This window comes from Coffea arabica, chromosome 9c, assembly GCF_036785885.1.
Source record: "Coffea arabica cultivar ET-39 chromosome 9c, Coffea Arabica ET-39 HiFi, whole genome shotgun sequence".
NCBI lineage: Eukaryota > Viridiplantae > Streptophyta > Magnoliopsida > Gentianales > Rubiaceae > Coffea > Coffea arabica.
The window spans coordinates 12,343,693-12,361,560 of NC_092326.1; the positions used below are offsets into that span (position 1 = coordinate 12,343,693).

The window sequence follows — 17,868 nt, forward strand, 5'->3', positions numbered from 1 at the left end:
CTGCAATAATCTAGGGTTCTTGAGTTTCTTGAACTAATCTTGAAGTCTCGAATTTTTTATAGTTATTGGGGGATTGAAGGAGAACTTTGGTTTAACATTACATTCTAGAATTTTACCCACAAACAGCCGAGTAATTGTGTGTTCTTAGAGTCAAAAAAAAAGAAAAAAAAGGAACAAAGAAAGAGGAATTGCGCGGGTGACAAGAAAGAAAAGGAAATTGTGTTCTTTATTGCCAAGACCTGAATTGCTACACTTTGTTTCTTGAATTTAAGCCGCAAAAACAGAAATCTAAGGCAAAGGAAGGGTTTAAAAATTCTGACCAACTTCTTCTTGAAAATCTTCAGCGCCTTGAGTCTTGATTATTTGTGTCACCTTTTGAGTTTTTTGATCATCTTGATTCTTGAAGACCTGTACCTCTCTTCGCACAAATAGCTTCTTGTACGCTCTTGCATCCATACAGGGCCTCCTTGGTTTAGGAATAAAATTCTGGGGAGTTTCTTGGGCAAGCCGCTTGGGAAGTTCTTGTGTAACATCGCTTACATTACCTTGTGACGCCATTGTCTAGGACCAACAGTCCAATCTGTCCGCGTGTGGTGCGAAGGGGAGGGGCCGAATTACTTGTTCTTTGAGGACGGAGTAAGGAATAAAATTGGGGGCAAGGACAGGGTAGTATAGCCGAGTTTTATGTAGGGTTTGTTAGAAGCAGAATTCTGGAATTTTTAGATAACAGTTTCGGTTGGACTAGGAAGCTACCAAAATCTGTTTTGCACTTGGGTGACCAGCCGACTTTAGGAAAGGAATAAGGAGAAGGAGATCTGGAACATTTTTTGGAAATAACCCTGATCTGGTTAGCCGACTTTAAGGAATTTTCCAAATAAATCCAACACCTAACTTGATTCCCAAAAAATCAATTAGGAAATTAATTAAAACACTTGGGAAACTCCCTCATTGTGCGTGGACAATTTTTTTTGCCTCGTTCCACTCCTTGTCAAAATTCATTACTTGAGTTTTCCGTTTCTACTTTTGTTCCTTGTTCTTTTGATACAATTGGGAGCTATTTGATTCAAGTTTGATTGGATTTCCTTGAGAAATTTCTGATTTCTTCAAAGGGAACAACCAAGTGGCTTGAGGAGTGAAGTGGTAAGAGCATTAGAGTGACATAACACTTGAGTGAAAACACCAGAGGAGTGAAACACTTAAGGGAGCAAGTGAGACATTTTCTACTAACAATTTGTCAAGTTTTGCAGGTTTCACCATGTCTCAGGAAAATGAACTTACCATTGCTCAGCTATCACTTAAAATGGATGCTATGTGGAAGGAAATGCAGAGGAGACTGGACCAAAGACTGGAAACGATCCATGAGTAGATTGATCACCTAAGTTCATCTAGGAAATCTAAGGGAAAATCCGCCCTGGAGGAATCTAGTGACTCCAATGCCGATTCGGACCGTGAGATCTACCGGCAAGGGAGACCGAAGAGAAACACAAGAGCAATTGGTGATGCAATCAAAGGGATTAAGATGAAGATACCTCCGTTCCAAGGCAAATCAGATCCGGATACATACCTTGAATGGGAGAGTCAAGTGGAACTAGTATTCGACTGTAATGACTACACCGATGCACAAAAATTGAGACTTGCGTAGTCGAATTCACCGACTATGCCATAGTTTGGTGGGAACAAGTGGTTACAAGCAGGAGAAGGTGTGGTGAACTTCCTATAACCACTTGGACTGAGCTCAAGAGGCTTATGAAGAGGCAATTTGTACCAAGTCACTACCATAGAGACTTGTACCAAAAACTCCAAACCTTGACTCAAGGTCAACGCTCAGTTGAGGACTACTACAAGGACATGGAAATCTCCATGTTGAGAGCTGATATTCAAGAAGATAGAGAGGCTACAATGGCAAGGTTTCTCAATGGTCTGAGGGTTGAAATAGCCGACCAACTGGAGCTTCAATACTATGTGGAGATAGAAGATATGGTGGAAAAGGCTATCAAGATTGAGCAAAGGCTCAAGAGGAGGGGTGCAACCAGAAATTATAACCCTCCTCCACAAACATTTACTCGACCATTCCAGCTTAGAAGGGAAGAGCGAGGTTCGAATGCTTGGAACACTACAAGGCCGAAGCACGATCAAGGACCAAGCTCGCGGCCGCCTTTTGCAAAAACCGACTCCAAGGTTGTGCCAAAGTCGACGATTGAACCTTCAAAACCTAGGAATCGTGACACCAAATGTTGGAGGTGTCAAGGAATTGGACATATTGCAAGCCAATGTCCAAATCCAAGGACCATGCTTGTCCTACCAAATGGGGACATTGTCACCGATGATGAAGAGGAGGATTACAACGACATGCCTCCCTTGGTTGAAGAGGAAGATGAGATAGAGGAAGTTCCAACTCAAGACAAAGTTGGATTGGTAGCAAGAAGGGCACTAGCTACTCAAGCTAGTAAAGATGAGCTTCAACGTGACAACATCTTTTACACTAGGTGCCATGTGACCAACAAGGTATGCAGCTTGGTGATCGATCCCGGAAGTTGCACTAATGTTGCTAGTGCATTGATGGTGGAGAAACTAAACTTGCCAACTAGTGACCACCCCCGTCCCTACAAGCTTCAGTGGTTAAACAACAGTGGGGAGGTACGTGTGCACAAATAAGTTTTGGTTACTTTTCGCATTGGTAGGTATGAAGATGATGTTATGTGCGATGTAGTACCAATGCAAGCTGCACATATACTCTTAGGGCGTCCTTGGCAATTTGACAAAAGAATCACCTTTGATGGTTTCTTGAATAAATACTCTTTCATGCATAATTGTAAAAAGATTACACTTGCACCTCTTACACCTCAACAAGTGCATGAGGATCAAGTTAGTCTACAAAAAGAGTATGATTCACATGTTACCACCAAGAAGGACAAAGCTAAGAAATTGGTATTGACCGACCCTTCTTCAAGCAAGTTGGATCATTCTCATTCGGCCTTAGAGCCCACACAGGAAAGAAAATCCGGCATGCTTGCCAAGGTGAAGGACGTGAGACAGGCCTTGCATTCTAATCAGGTTTTATTTATTTTATTTTGCAAGGGTTCCTTATTCACTAATGCTCCTGATGCTTCTTTGCCTAGTATTATTACTAACCTTTTACAGGAGTACCAAGACGTCTTTCTTGAGGATATACCTACTGGTTTGCCTCCATTAAGAGGAATTGAACATCAAATTGATTTCATTCCTGGATCTTCCCTTCCAAACAAGGCACCATATAGGACCAATCCTGAGGAAACCAAGGAGCAACAACGACAAGTGGAGGAGTTGCTTAGTAAGGGTTGGATTCAAGAGAGTCTAAGCCCTTGTGCTGTACCAGTTCTACTTGTTCCAAAGAAAGATGGTGGGTGGAGAATGTGCACTGATTGTAGGGCAATTAATGCCATCACGGTAAAGTACCGCCATCCTATACCTCGTTTGGATGACATGCTTGATGAATTACATGGTGCTATCATTTTTACTAAGATTGATTTGAAAAGTGGTTACCATCAAATACGCATGAAGGAAGGAGATGAATGGAAAACTGCATTTAAAACAAAACATGGACTTTTTGAGTGGTTGGTCATGCCTTTTGGGCTAACCAATGCGCCAAGTACTTTTATGAGACTCATGAACCATGTTTTACGCTCCTTCATTGGTAAATTTGTGGTTGTCTACTTTGATGACATTTTGATCTATAGTAAGACTCTAGATGAGCATGTTGTGCATTTACAAATGGTCCTCGATGCACTTCGCAAGGCAAGCCTCTACGCTAACCTTAAGAAGTGTACATTTTGCACAAACCAATTGGTTTTCCTAGGCTATGTTGTTAGTGAGCAGGGAATTCATGTTGATCAAGAAAAGGTGAAGGCTATTAATGAATGGCCAACCCCTACCAATGTAAGTGAGGTGAGAAGTTTTCATGGCTTGGCAAGCTTCTATAGGCGTTTTGTCAAGGATTTTAGCACAATTGCTGCACCACTTACATCAATTATCAAGAAAGATGTGCAATTTCATTGGGGAGAGGAACAAGCTAAATCTTTCCAATTATTTAAACACAAGCTCACACATGCACCTGTTCTTAGTTTACCTAATTTTGACAAAGCTTTTGAAGTAGAGTGTGATGCTTCTGGTATAGGTATTGGAGCTGTTCTACTCCAAGAGGGTCGCCCGGTTGCCTACTTTAGCGAGAAGTTGAATGGAGCTGCTCTCAACTACTCCACCTATGATAAGGAACTAATGGCCTTGGTATGGGCTCTCCAAACATGGCAACATTACCTACGCCCTCGTGAGTTTGTCTTGCACACCGACCATGAGTCGCTCAAGCATATCAAATCCCAAGACAAGTTGAGTAAGCGACATGCACGATGGATTACATTCATTGACAGTTTTACCTTTGTGATCAAATACAAGGCAGGTAAGACGAATGTAGTGGCTGATGCACTCTCGAGAAGGCATACCCTTATCACTACATTAGATGCTAAGTTGCTTGGGTTTGAATTCCTTAAAGAATTTTATGCAACTGACTCAGATTTTGGTGAGATTTTTAACTCTTTGCCACGACACTCTCGTGAGCATTATTTCATCTCTCAGGGGTTCTTATACTACAAAGACAAGCTTTGCATTCCCAAGAGCTCCATGCGCACGCTCCTAGTAAGGGAAGCTCATGGAGGTGGTTTAATGGGGCATTTTGGCATTGCCAAGACCTTGATGATTCTCCAAGAGCATTTCTTCTGGCCCCGCATGAGGAGTGACGTGGAAAGGCACATTGAAAGGTGTGTGACTTGTCACCAAGCTAAATCAAAGGTACACCCTTATGGTCTCTATACACCTTTGCCTATTCCACATGCACCATGGGTTGATCTGTCGATGAATTTTGTGCTTGGTCTACCTAGGACTAGAAAAGGACATGATTCAATCTATGTGGTAGTTGACCGCTTCTCCAAAATGGCTCATTTTATTCCTTGTCTTAAAACAGATGATGCTAAGCATGTTGCAGATTTATTCTTTCGTGAGATAGTTAGATTACATGGCATGCCACGCACTATTGTTTCAGATAGGGACGCCAAATTCCTTAGCTATTTTTGAAAAACTTTGTGGTGTAAACTAGGTACTAAATTGCTATTTTCTACTTCTAATCACCCACAAACTGATGGTCAAACCGAAGTGGTTAATAGGACTTTATCTACCCTATTACGCGCAATTATTAAAAAGAACATTAAATTTTGGGAAGACTGCTTACCACATGTGGAATTTGCATACAATCGCACTGTTCATTCTACTACCCATTATTCGCCGTTTGAAATTGTGTATGGCTTTAACCCTCTCACACCTTTGGATTTAACTCCTTTACCTGTTCATGAGAGAGTTAACTTGGATGGTAAGAATAAAGCTGCATATGTACGTGAGTTACACACTAAGGTGAGAGCCAACATCGAGAAGCGTACACTTCAATACATCCAAAGTGCCAACAGGGGGCGCCGCCAGATGGTCTTTGAGCCTGGCGATTGGGTATGGATACACATGCGCAAAGAGAGGTTCCCAGTCCAACGGCGTAGTAAGCTACTTCCACGGGGAGATGGTCCATTCCAAGTCTTTGAGTGTATAAATGACAATGCCTACAAACTTGAACTTCCAGGTGAGTATGGGGTACATGCTACTTTTAATGTATCTGATTTGAGTCCTTTTCATGCAGACGATGAGTTTGATTTGAGGACAAATCGCTTTCAAGAGGAGGGGACTAATGAGGAGGGGCTCAAGACTGCTCAAACTTCTAGTGCTCAAGTCATGCAAATACCCAGTGGTCCAATTACAAGAGCGCGTGCTAGGAGAATTCAAGAATCACTTCAAGCTCTTGTTTGCACGATTCAAGAACGAGTTGGTGATGACTTGAGGTCCATTGAAGGGTTACATAATGGAGAAACTACTCTATACACTTTCCTTCAAATGGAAGACCCAAGTGAAGACTAGTCCACAGAGTTCTAGATTGCTAAGTGCTAGATTGCTAATTAGGGTTTTCGTTACCATTATTAGTTGTTTGTTAGCATTAATAATTTCGGTCAATTTCCATTTCACTTTGGCCGAATTTTAGAGTCTTAATTTAGCCAATTAGTTGTTAGATATTTTACCCTTAATGAAGGGCAAGGTCGTCCATTGGACATTCTAGGGTTTGAGTCATGTAAGGCTATATATAGCCTAGGTTTTCATTCATTAAGGTCAATTCAGATTTTATAAAATATTCGTGAGTTTATTCACTCTCTCTTGCTTCAAGAGAATTTCCTTTGAATACTTGAGAATTAATCTCAAGTTGTTCATCGAACTTATCAATCAAGTAGTCTCCTTGGTTGTGGCATTCTTCTAAATATACTTTGGTTCACTAAACTGGCTAGTCTTGGGTTAAGGATTCTCCTTAGTTCGTGGCTTGTGATTTTAGCAGGGTCAAAGTTCCGCAAATCCACTCAACTTGGTGTTCGTTTAGATCCGTCTCACATTATACTTTTTCCTATATTAGTCATGTATCACTCTTCTAATGCTTTTGTTCATTGCCATGTTTATGCTTATTCAGGTGTCAATGCGATGTTGATTTGATTGATGAAAGTGGAGCAATAACAGTTCGAGTGTTTGGTGATCTTGCTGAAAAAATTCTTACTTTTGATGCTTTAAAAGCAATGAAGCATTACAATCAGGTTTTTTCCAACTCTAAAAAGTGGTCTCAATTTGCATAGCTTGACATCCATATGTAGGTTTTCATAACAATACAAACTAAGTACTCTGGCCAAACATGTTTATTTTCATCCTTCAAGAATGAATGTTGACATGTGAGGAAGCGCTGAGCTTCCCCAGACCGAGCTAACCTGCTGAGCTCGGTGTGCTGATGAGCAGAGCGTGTCCAAACCCTGCAAAACAAACAAGAAAATAACTCTGGGGTGACTAGCAGGGGAGCCCCGAGGTTGTCCCCGGGGGCACTCCGACGGTCAAGTTAGACTTCCTCTGTATGGAATTCACGGGAAGTAAAACAGTCGGGAGCAATTTTCTAATAATGAGCGTACCTTGTGCCGTTGGTGTGCGTTATCATTTATACCTACTCGAGAGTCCGACCTCCGTACATTTCGGGATCTGCCTGAAATAGTGTCAATCCCGCGTTGAGAGGGATTCTCCCCACCCTCTGCGGGATTGTTCTCTGGAAGCCTTTGAAACCCTAGCGGCGGTGTGCCCCAGGGCAGTTCTCATGGGCCTGGGGTCCAAGCTCGGCTCTAGTCTTCCTGGGCTGCCACGTGCCTAGGCTTGGGACGGGCCTCTGCACTAGCCCCCTAGATTAGGTAGGACCTCCAAACAGACCTAATCTACGTCCCCTGCTACATGGGAGACCGGTGTCGCCCTGCTCTGCCATGGTCACCTCCGGTACAGTGCTAGCTCCTGAAAAGCTGCGCTCGCGTCCTTTCAACTGTCGCGTCTCTTTGGTTCCCGTATTGCTTTTAAATGCGTTCACATGGGGGTGGTTCAATTTCAAGCAGCCGTTTTTCCCCCATTTTACTCCCTATAAATAAGGGTTACCAGATTTCTTCCGACTCTATTTGCCATTTTCCTTACTTCGCGTATTTTCTTACTCCTGAAAATTCCAGCGGCAAGACTTTCGGCCCGCAGTGCCTAGATTCCGGCGGTTCCTTCATCTTTTCCCATTCCATTTACCAGTAAGTTCTTTTCCTTCCTCCTTCGCTCTCTTTTTCCCCTTGGCACCCTTTGCTTTTTATGTCGGATCAATCCGGCGTCACTTCCACAGTATCTCGGGTCCCTGTCCATCGTAGAACCCTTAAGATCCTTATCTCCTCTTTGTCTTCATTTTCATCTTCCCCTCCTCCTCTTTCTTCTTCATCTTCATCTTCATCTTCGCCTCCTCCTCTTTCCTCTTTTTCTACTTCTAATCCTAACTTCCACATCCCTAACCTGCTCGAGCCCATAATCATTATGAGCTCTCCATCTGCCCATTCTCCTCCTGCCCATATCCTGGAGGAGGTGGCCGACCTCGATGCTCTCCTCGACCAGCAGGCCATCTCCGTTCCTTCCCCCAAGTCCCTGCATGACTCCCCTGGCGGAGCCCAGGGAGGGGTAGGTGAGGATAGGGATTCCTTCGAGGGGATCCCTGCTCCTGAGCAGGGGGATGATCCTGAATTCGACTACGGTCAACCTGACCAGCAAGAGGTCACCCACTCGCCCGAGGAGGTCACCGAACTGGTCAGGTCTTTTCCATTCCTCTGACTTTCGAACCGAGGGCTGCCAGTCCCAACGACCGAGCCAGCCGACCTCCCTCCGGCTTCGTAGCCATCTATATGGAACAGCTGGTCGCGGGGCTCTGACTCCCCATTCCTCCAACCTTAGCCGAGATCCTGAGCTATTGGGGGTTCAGAATCACCCAGGTCCATCCCAACTCTATCAGGATCATCATTGGATTCCTGATCTACTGCCAAATCTGCTCCATCCCTTGTTCTCTTTCTCTCTTCCGAGCCTCTTACACCCTTAAGCTCTCCCTTCGTGGGTGATACTACTTCTCCCGCCGAACTACTAATAAAGTCCGGAGTGGGAAGGGTACCCAAAATCTTTTCTTTGGGGTCCCTTCTTCCATAAAGAACTGGAAGGGGGGTTTCTTTTTTGTTAAATCTGCATATTTTCCTCATAATATATGGAAGGTCGGGGAGATCAACTCCGACCCCTATCCGGGGGACTTGGACTTCGAAACCCTCAGCCAGTTGGGTGAGCTCTGCGGTGAAGCTCTACGCGGCCAGGTTCTCTACCGAGAAGATATCTGCGGCCAAACTGATGGGGACGTTGTCCGGGTCCCCTGGAGGAGTGGTGCCCTTCCCCATCAACTATGACACCTATAATGCCGCCTCTGTGCTCCCGTTGTCCGTTGCCTTCTTTTTTTTTCACTAACTTGTTTTTACTAATCTGGTGGTGTTTGCTGCAGTGAGAAGGCTTTCCAAGCTTTTGGGCACGCCCTCCGACATGGCATCCCCCACTCCGCAGCCAGAGGCTGCCAAGAAGGCCTCTGAGGCATCTCTGACTCCTGGGGGCAGTTCGGCTCCCCAGAAGGAAGCATCCCACTCTTCGTCCCCCACCAAGTAGGTCGCCAGCAAGAAGAAAGCGACCAGGCAGAAGAGGGGCCGAGAGGATGAGCCCTCCCAGTCTGAGAAGAGGCTCGCGCCAACTCCAACACAACCCCCTCTCCTGCTAACGTCGGGGGGCGCCCCCCAGGCAGGTCCAATCCACCTGGGGGTTGGCTCCGCGGAGGAGCACACACGGGAGACGCCACCCCCCAGCCTGTGGCATTTTCACCATGTGGCCCCCGTGAAGCCAGGTCCGGCCCCTTCCATGCATGACCCCCAGCGCTTCTACTCGTCGTGGGGACTCTCCATCAACGACCGAGCACAGTTTCTTGAGGTGGCTCGCGAGTTGGTAGCGGGCTCGATCCTCCCGTGTGACAAGAGATGGATGGAGCTGGCCAGTCTGTTCGAGCTCCAGGATATGTACTACACCGCCCAAGCCTAAGTAAGCTCCCTACCCCTTAGGCCACTTGTGTCTCTGCTTTCCGGTTAAATCCTGTAGTACGCTAATTTCCCTTTCCATTCCTCAAGCCAATGCCGCTGGGACTGCCCTGGCGACCCACTTCTCCGAATTGTCTCCCGACTTGGGGAAATTACAGAAAAAGAATCGGGAGACTGAGCAGAGGCTTGCCCACACCCTTAAGGAGACAGACTCCCTAAAGGCCAAGTTGGGCAAAATCGAGAAGGAGCTGGAAACGGCTCAAGTCCAGCTCGCCTCCACCAGGTCAGAGTTGGACCAAGAGAGGGGGGCGTGGAGAAGTTGAGGGCGAACCACGCCATTGAGCTATCCGGCACCGTCAGCCGGGAGCGTGGGAAGGCTGTTCGGGAGCTCAACTCCTTCGAACAGTTTGCCGAAGACGTCGCCCTCCTCAACCAACCCATCTTTCAGGTCGGCTTCACGCGAGCCTTGGACCAGGTGAAGGGATTCAGCCTTCCTGGCTTCGATTTGGTCGCATTCAAGGACTACAATCCTGCCGCCGAGGAGAAGGTAGACTATCTCTTCGACGGGTATTCCAAAGGACATGCTCTAAAGGATCTGGTGGGCAGGAGCGACGTGGGAGCCGAGCTCGCGAAGATTCCCTTGGAAGAGGGTGAGGCTCCCGGCAGGGCTTCCGGGAAGAAACCAGTGGCTTAGGGGTTAGAGGCCAAGCTGTGCTTTTCTTCTCTTTTTTTAATTTGTTTTTAATAGCTCGGTAGGCTTTGCAGTAGGTAGGTTTCGAGTGTACATATGAAATGGTATTGAATGAAACTATCTAATTTTGGCTTCCAATTTTCGCTTGCCCCAAACTCTAACAATCGAAGCGGCATGCCGACCTCTTGGGTCAAACATCAAATTGATCCACCAAAGCGGCGTGCCGACCTCTCGGGTTGAGCATCTATCAAGCTTTAAGCTAACAACCAAATTGTCAAGGACAACAAACCTGGGCACTATCAAACTAAATTACCAAACCGAATTCTAACAGCCGAAACGGTGTGTCGACCTCCTGGGCCGAACATCAGACCTTAAAGCTTTAAGCTATGCCGACCTCCTGGGTCGAACGTCCAACTCTCAAACTTTAAAGGCATTTCATCCATTCATTGCCCCCGTTTGTCATAGTGTAGAATTAACAAGCAAATAGCGTGATAGTTCAAGGTAAACGGCATTGATGAACTTTGTAGTGAAGGTTCGAAGTTGAACAGTTATTTAGTTTGACCCGAAAGTGGATTCCGAAGAACAGACAGTAAGATATATTGGGCCAATCTAACCTATGAACAATCGCAAGTTCGAAAAGTGCCAAGTGCGGGGTACCTCTACTCCATCTAATTTCGCAAGCTTACAGTACCCAACTCAGCTCGTCTCCAGGACTTTGTACGGCCCCTCCCAGTTCGGATCGAGTTTGTTGGAACTATGAGCTCGGCTGACTGAGTTCTTTCTTAATACGAGGTCTCCCGGCTGGTACTGCGTATTCCTCACTTTCGCGTTATGATAGCGGGCAAGTTGACTTTTGTACTTAGCCATCCGTATCGCCGTTTCCTTGCATTTGACTTCCAGCATGTCCAAGTTACACCTCAATTTTTCTTCATTGGTTGCCGCAACGAAGTTCTGTGTCCGAGGCGATGGGAAGCCGATTTCTGTTGGTACCACCGCTTCTGCCCCATAAGTCAGGGAGAAAGGGGTTTCATGTGTGGCTGTCCTCGGCGTAGTCCGGTAAGCCCAGAGGACACTAGGAAATTCCTCTAACCAATTAGACTGGGCCAGTTCCAACCTAGTTTTCAGTCCCTGTAGAACGGTTCGATTAACGTTCTCCACTTGGCCGTTGGCCTGGGGATGACCGACCGAAGTGAAGTATTGGCTGATCCCGAGCTCCACGCACCAGCTCCTGAAGGGGTTTTCAGCGAACTATCGCCCATTGTCAGATATCAAGACGTGCGGAATCCTGAAGCGGCAAACTATGTTTTTCCAGAAAAATTTCGGAACTACTTTTCCGGAGATAGTGGCCAGAGGTTCCGCTTCCATCCACTTTGTGAAGTAGTCGATGGCCACCACGAGGTGTTCGTATCTCCCGGGAATTCGGAGAAAAGGCCCCAGAAGGTCTATTCCCCACTGGGCAAAAGGCCAAGGACTGTGGATGGGGACCATCTCCTAAGTTGGCTGGTGACATAGCGGGGCGTGCACCTGACAAACTCGGCATTACTGAACTAGCGCCGCGGCATCCCGAAACACTGAGGGCCAATAGTGGCCTAGGAGCAGGCACTTTTTGGCTAACACCGGAGATCCTACATGCGCCGCGCATAAGCCTTCATGAATCTCTCGGAGGACATAATCACCTTCCTCGGGAGTTACGCACTTTAGGCAGGGAGACAAATACGATCTCCTGTAGAGGGTCCCCACAGAATAGGCATACTTGGTAACTCTGAGTTAAAGTCGGCAGGTCTCGGTTTTGTCCTCGGGGAGAACTCCCGAGCTGAGGAAGTCCGCGAGGGGAGTCATTCATGAGGTCGGGCTGTCTATAGCCAAGACTTGGGCCTGGTCGATGCTTTTTTGCTTGACTACCTCCACCAAAACCTCCTTGTTCAGGTGAGCAAACGAGGAGGACGACAATTTTGACAGAGCGTCCGCGCGCTTGTTCTGTGATCTCGGCATCTACTTGATTTCAAAAACATCAAACAGGGTTATCGCCTCTCGTACCTTAGCCAAGTATTTTTTCATGATGTCCTCCTTGGCCTCGTACTCCCCGCGAACTTAGTGGACTACGAGCTGGGAGTCACTCTGGATTTTGATCGCAGTTGAACCCATCTGGTGGGCTATCCGCAATCCGGTCAATAGGGTCTCGTACTCCGCCTCATTGTTAGACACCGGGAAGTCAAATTTGAGGGCGTAGGTCAGTTCTTCCCCGGTGGACGAAGTGAGCAGCAGGCCAGCTCCGCTCCCTTCCTTGCTCGAGGCCCCGTCCACAAACAGCACCCACGGCTCTTCTGGCCGTACCTCCTCAGGCAAAGAGCTTGACTCGGCCACGAACAAACTGGCCGCTTTAGCAAGGAAGTCCGCCAGGGCCTGAGCTTTGATAGCGGTGCGAGGCTGATGGCCGATGTCATACTCGGCCAGTTCGACGGCCCATTTGGTCATCCTGTCCGAGACCTCAGGTTTTGTGAGTATCTGTTGTAAGGGCTGATCAGTCATGACAACAATGCTGTGGGTCTGGAAGTAAGGTCGGAGTTTCCGGGCGGCGTGCACCAGGGCAAAAACCAATTTTTCTGCCGGTGTGTACCGCGTTTTCGGCCCTTGTAAAGCACGGCTGACATAATATATTAGTCTCTGATCCCCCTTGTTTTCTCGCACCAAAATCGCGCTAACAGCCTCATTGCAAGCGGACAAGTATAGGAACAGGGCTTCTCCCTGCTCCGGAGAGGTCAAAATGGACAGCTCAACCAGGTATGCTTTTAGGTCGGTGAAGGCTTTCTGGCATTTCTCAGTCCATTGAAAGTTTTTAGGCGCTTTCAGGATTCGAAAGAATGGTAGCCCCTTCACCGCGGAACGCGAGAGGAATCTATTCAGGGCGGCCATCCTTCCCGTGAGCCGCTGGACCTCCCTTATATTCCTCGGATGGGCCATATCCATGATGGCCTGGAGCTTAACCGGGTTGGCCCGGATTCTCTCTCGGGAGACCAAGAAACCTAGGAACCTTCCAGACATAACCCTGAAGGTGCATTTCTTCGGGTTCAGCCGTATCCGACTCTCTCACAGGATGTTCAAGATTTCCCTCAGGTCGGGAATGAGCTACCGGTCAGTTTAGCTCTTGACGAGCATATCGTCCACGTAGACCTCCATACTCCTGCCGATCTGATTTTGGAACAATTTGTTGACTAGGCGCTGGTAGGTAGCTCTAGCGTTTTTTAGCCCAAACGGCATTGTTCGGTAGCAGTAAGTCCCCTCCTTAGTGATGAAGGAAGTCTTTTTCCGATCTTTTTCAGCCATCTTTATCTGGTGGTATCTCTTGAAAGCATCCAGGAAACACAAAACGTTAAAACCCACAGTAGAATCTACTAACCTGTCAATTCTCGGCAAGGGAAAGCAGTCCTTTAGGCAGGCTTTTATTGAGGTCTGTGAAGTCCGCGCACATCCTCCAAGATTGGTCCTCCTTCTTCACCAAGACCGGGTTGGATAGCCAGGTCGGGTAATATACCTCCAGGATGATCTTGGATTCCAGCAGCTTGCCAACCTCCTTCTTGATCACCTCATTCCTCTCTGGAGCAAAACTCCTCTTCTTCTGCTTCACCGGCTTAAAGCGGGGATCTACGTTGAGGTGATGGACGGCTAGGTCGGTCGGAATCCCGAGCATGTCCTCAACCGTCCACGCGAAGACCCGGGAATACTCCCTTAGTAGGGTCTTCAAACCTTCCTTCTCCTCGGAAGGTAGCGACGCACCGATGCGGAGGACCCGGTCGGGTCTGTCCTCTCTCAAAGGGAACTCCTCGATCCCGTCCTGAGCGCCCAACTGTCTGGCCTTCTCCCCCGGGATGTAGGGCTCCAAGCTGATTGTCTGAGCGACCACCTTCTCTTGCCCCCGGAGCATGTCCAAGTAGCAAGTTCGGGCCACTTCTGGGTCTCCATGTACCTCGGCTATTCCTCCCAGGGTGGAGAATTTGACGTTGAGGTGGAGCGAAGAAGGAATAGCTTGGAGGGCGTTCAAGGCGGGCCGACCTATGAACATATTGTACGGGGATTGTTGTTTGACCACCACGAAATTGACGGAAATGGTCCAGCATTTGGGCGCCTGCCCTACCGTAACCATCAGGGTGATCATCCCCTCCGGGTTGATGGGTGGCCCGGTGAAACCCACTAGAGTTGTCCAAGTCGGGGTCAACTGTCCATCTTCCAAGCCGATCTCCTTGAACACCCGGTAGAACAGGATGTCCACCGCACTCCCTTGGTCGACGTACACTTTTTTCACCCGATAGTTATTGGTTACAACGTCTATCACAATGGCCTCATGGTTCCCTGACTTCAGGGGCACCGCATCCTTCGGGCCGAAGGTAATCTCTTCATCCACGCGCAGACGCTTCAGGGAATCATGCCCTCGGGGGGAGGCCGTGTGTTCTTCCGAATCGCATTGTTGTCCCCTCCGTGGGACCCCCGGCGATGGTGTTGATCACCCCTGCCAAGTTCTGGGTGTCCTGGTCGGGGGAGCAGCCCCGAGGAATGTCACGCCGCTCAGGGTGGTCGCAACGCTGGCCCTCGCCCCCGTCTCTGCGGTAGGTACGTCCTGACTCCTGGCCTGGTCGGTCTTGCCGTACAAATCGTCCCAAGAAGCCGTACTGGATCAGATCCTCGATCTCCTTCCGCAGGGACCAGCACCCCTCCGTGTCATGCCCGACGTCACGGTGGAAGGCACAATACCGGTCCTGGTTTCTCTTGTTCCGGGGTGTCCCTATCTTAGGCGGCCGTTCCCCTAGGCCCTCCGCCTCCATGACGGCCAGGATTTGGGTTTTGGGCCGAGTCAGGGGGTGTACCCTTTTTCCGGAAGCGGCGGTTGAGAGGGGGCTTTCTCCTTTAAGAGTCGGTCAAAAACGTTCTTCTTGGTCGGGCCATCCTTGTTTTCAGGGTGGCTTCCTCGTTCTCTCCGATCTTCGAGCTCCCGATCCGACTCCCTCTTCAGGCGTGCCGCCTCCTCTGCATTAGCGGCTGCGTGCGCTCTAGTCAAAAGCTCCTCCAGGTCTCTGGGAGGCTTCTCGGCCAGCTTGCAGAAGAGCTTCTTTGCCCTAAACCCGTTCATGAAGGTGGCCATCACCACCTTTTCATCCTTATCCCTGATCTGCAGGCTTTCCGTGTTGAAGTGGGCCATGAAATTTCTCAGTGACTCGTCCGGCTTCTGCCTGATTGCCATCAAGTGAGCTGTATTCTTTGAATAAGTCTTCGAAGAGATGAACTGGGCGACAAACTGCCTGGCCAGTTTGGGGAAACTTCGGATGGACCCCGGTGCCAGACCCTGGAATCAGAGCCGAGCCCTCCCCTTCAGAAACATGGGAAAGGTCTTGCAACGGATTTCATCCGCGGCTGTTTGCAGACGCATGTGCATTAGGAAGACCGAGAGGTGGTCTTCCGAATCGGTGGAAGCGTCATACAGCTAAATGTTTGGGATCTTGAATCTCTGGGGTAGTAGGTAGTCCTCTATCTCTCGGGTGAAGGGCGAGGCTATGTAATTGTCCTCGTACAATTGGGGCCGCAAGATCTGCTCGAGTTCACCTCGGACAGGCTTCCACTGGGGAAGGTTGCGTGGCCGACTCTTGACAGATCGGTCGGGGGAGCGTTCAACCTCATTCCGCGCGGGCTTCCACTGGGAAGGATTTCTCGGTCGGCTCCCAGCGGACCGGTCGCGGGAATACCTCTCGCTATCTTCGACCACCAAGACCCGTGGCCGAGGGGGAGTCCGTGGCCCTTTTCTTCTGGGGGGCTAATCCCGTGACTCATCCTCCGAGGGAATGAGGGGGGATTCCTTCTTCTTCTCCTTCTCTTTCGCCTTGGAGGTTTGTGCGCCCCAGCTTCACCCCCCTCCTTCGCTTGTCGGATCATATCTTCCAACATGGGGAGGTTCTCCGTCATGAATTGGAGGATCTGCTGTCTTCGTTCCCCCGAAAGTGCTGAGCCCCCAGCGTCCCGAACCGCCTCGGTCCCCCTTCGCCGGGACCCCTCGCCGGCTCCGGGATCGGTGTTCTCTAAGATTCGCTTGGAACGCGTTTTCACCATCAACACAACTACACTTACCTTTCTTTCCCATAGACGGTACCAACTGAGGAAGCGCTGAGCTTATCCGGACCGAGCTGACCTGCTGAGCTCGGTGTGCTGATGAGAAGAGCGTGTCCAAACCCTGCAAAACAAACAAGAAAAGGACTCTAGGGTGACTAGCAAGGGAGCCCCGAGGTTGTCCCCGGGGGCACTCCGACGGTCAAGTTAGACTTCCTCTGTGTGGAATTCACGAGAAGTAAAACAGTCGGGAGCAATTTTCCAATAGTGAGCGTATCTTGTACCGTTGGTGTGCGTTACCATTTATACCTACTCGAGAGTCCAACTTCCGTACATTTCGGGATCTGCCCAAAATACTGTCAATCCTGCGCTGAGGGGGATTCTCCCTGCCCTTTGCGGGATTGTTCTCTGGAGTCCTTCGGAGCCCTAGCGGCGGTGTGCCCTTGGGCGGTTCTCGTGGGCTTGGGGTCCAAGCCCGACTCTGGCCTTCCTGGACTGCCACGTGCCTAGGCTCGGGACGGGGCCTCTGCAACCTGCCTTTCGAGATGGTCTATGAATAGCTCAAATCAAAACTGTTTGTCGTCTATGTCAAAGCTGTACAAAATCAATTAGTTGATGCCAGGCAACACTATACAACCATTGTGAAGTCTCACAAAAACTCTAGAAAAATTGTCAAACAAGCAGAATCTTGACTCTATCTGAATTCCTCAGCAGCTCCAATTTGTCCAGCTATTTACAGGTATAAATATACATACAAATTGCAATAACCATTTTAAATCTTTTCTTTACAGTATACGGCAACATGTTTGCGTAATAATTTTGTTCATTAGTTAAAAGCCACAAAACCTAAACTAGCACACTACAAAGTCTTTCTTCTGTTACAGTTGAACAAGGTTCTTCATTGAAATTTCGAGCTTGCCTAGCTGACAGATCTGATCAATTTGAGAAAATTGAACAAAGCAATCCCGATTCTACTCTCACTACTCCTGCTAAGAAGGCACGATTCAAATGGAGTTGTTTTAGCTTATGCATGTAATTATATTAGCTTATGCATTCGGATCCGGGCCTCTCCATTTGAGGCTATGTCTAGTTCCATCCAATTATTTAAACTAGCATAATTTTGGTATAAACCAAAATTATATCAATTTACATCAAAATTCTATTAATTTACATGACTGAATGGAACTGAAATTGGAAAGTCCCCGTTTCCTATGCATTCACGGGTCTAAATTGCGTTTTCAGTGCTGTTAGGAAGTTTATATTCTTAAAAGCTTGGGTAATGTGGCCAGTGTAAGAATTAAAATGTCACCATTTTGTTAATCAGTATGTTATTTTTCCACTTATTTTGTTTTCCATAAAAATAATAATATGTTGAAAGAAAAGATTTGTCCACGCTTTAAATACTGATTTTTTTTGGATAAGAAAAATGTAACTTTTATTAAGAGATTTGCTGGAAGTCATCCAGCACCTTGTACCTTGTTTGATAAAATCAGGAGCTGAATTATATAGAATTTCAACTAAATTGCTAGCCTT

The 17,868-nt window shown here is 47.9% G+C and overlaps 1 protein-coding gene across 1 annotated transcript; it reads left to right on the forward strand.

Moving 5' to 3' along the window:
* The first annotated feature begins 1,746 nt into the window (after window positions 1-1,746).
* On the forward strand, window positions 1,747-6,740 carry LOC140014119 (uncharacterized). The gene is made up of 5 exons (XM_072064519.1): window positions 1,747-2,637; window positions 3,079-3,673; window positions 3,836-3,915; window positions 4,342-4,790; window positions 6,581-6,740. The coding sequence occupies exons 1-5, from the start codon at window positions 1,747-1,749 to the stop codon at window positions 6,738-6,740; spliced, it is 2,175 nt and encodes a 724-aa protein (XP_071920620.1).
* Window positions 6,741-17,868: the final 11,128 nt, after the last annotated feature.

Bases quoted from the DNA above. Each gene is read 5' to 3' on its own strand.
- LOC140014119 (XM_072064519.1), top strand. From the start codon at position 1,747: ATGAAGAGGCAATTTGTACCAAGTCACTACCATAGAGACTTGTACCAA. The intron at 3,674-3,835 runs GTAAATTTGTGG...TGGTTTTCCTAG, and splicing joins TGTTTTACGCTCCTTCATTG to GCTATGTTGTTAGTGAGCAG. The intron at 3,916-4,341 runs GTAAGTGAGGTG...GAGTCGCTCAAG, and splicing joins AATGGCCAACCCCTACCAAT to CATATCAAATCCCAAGACAA.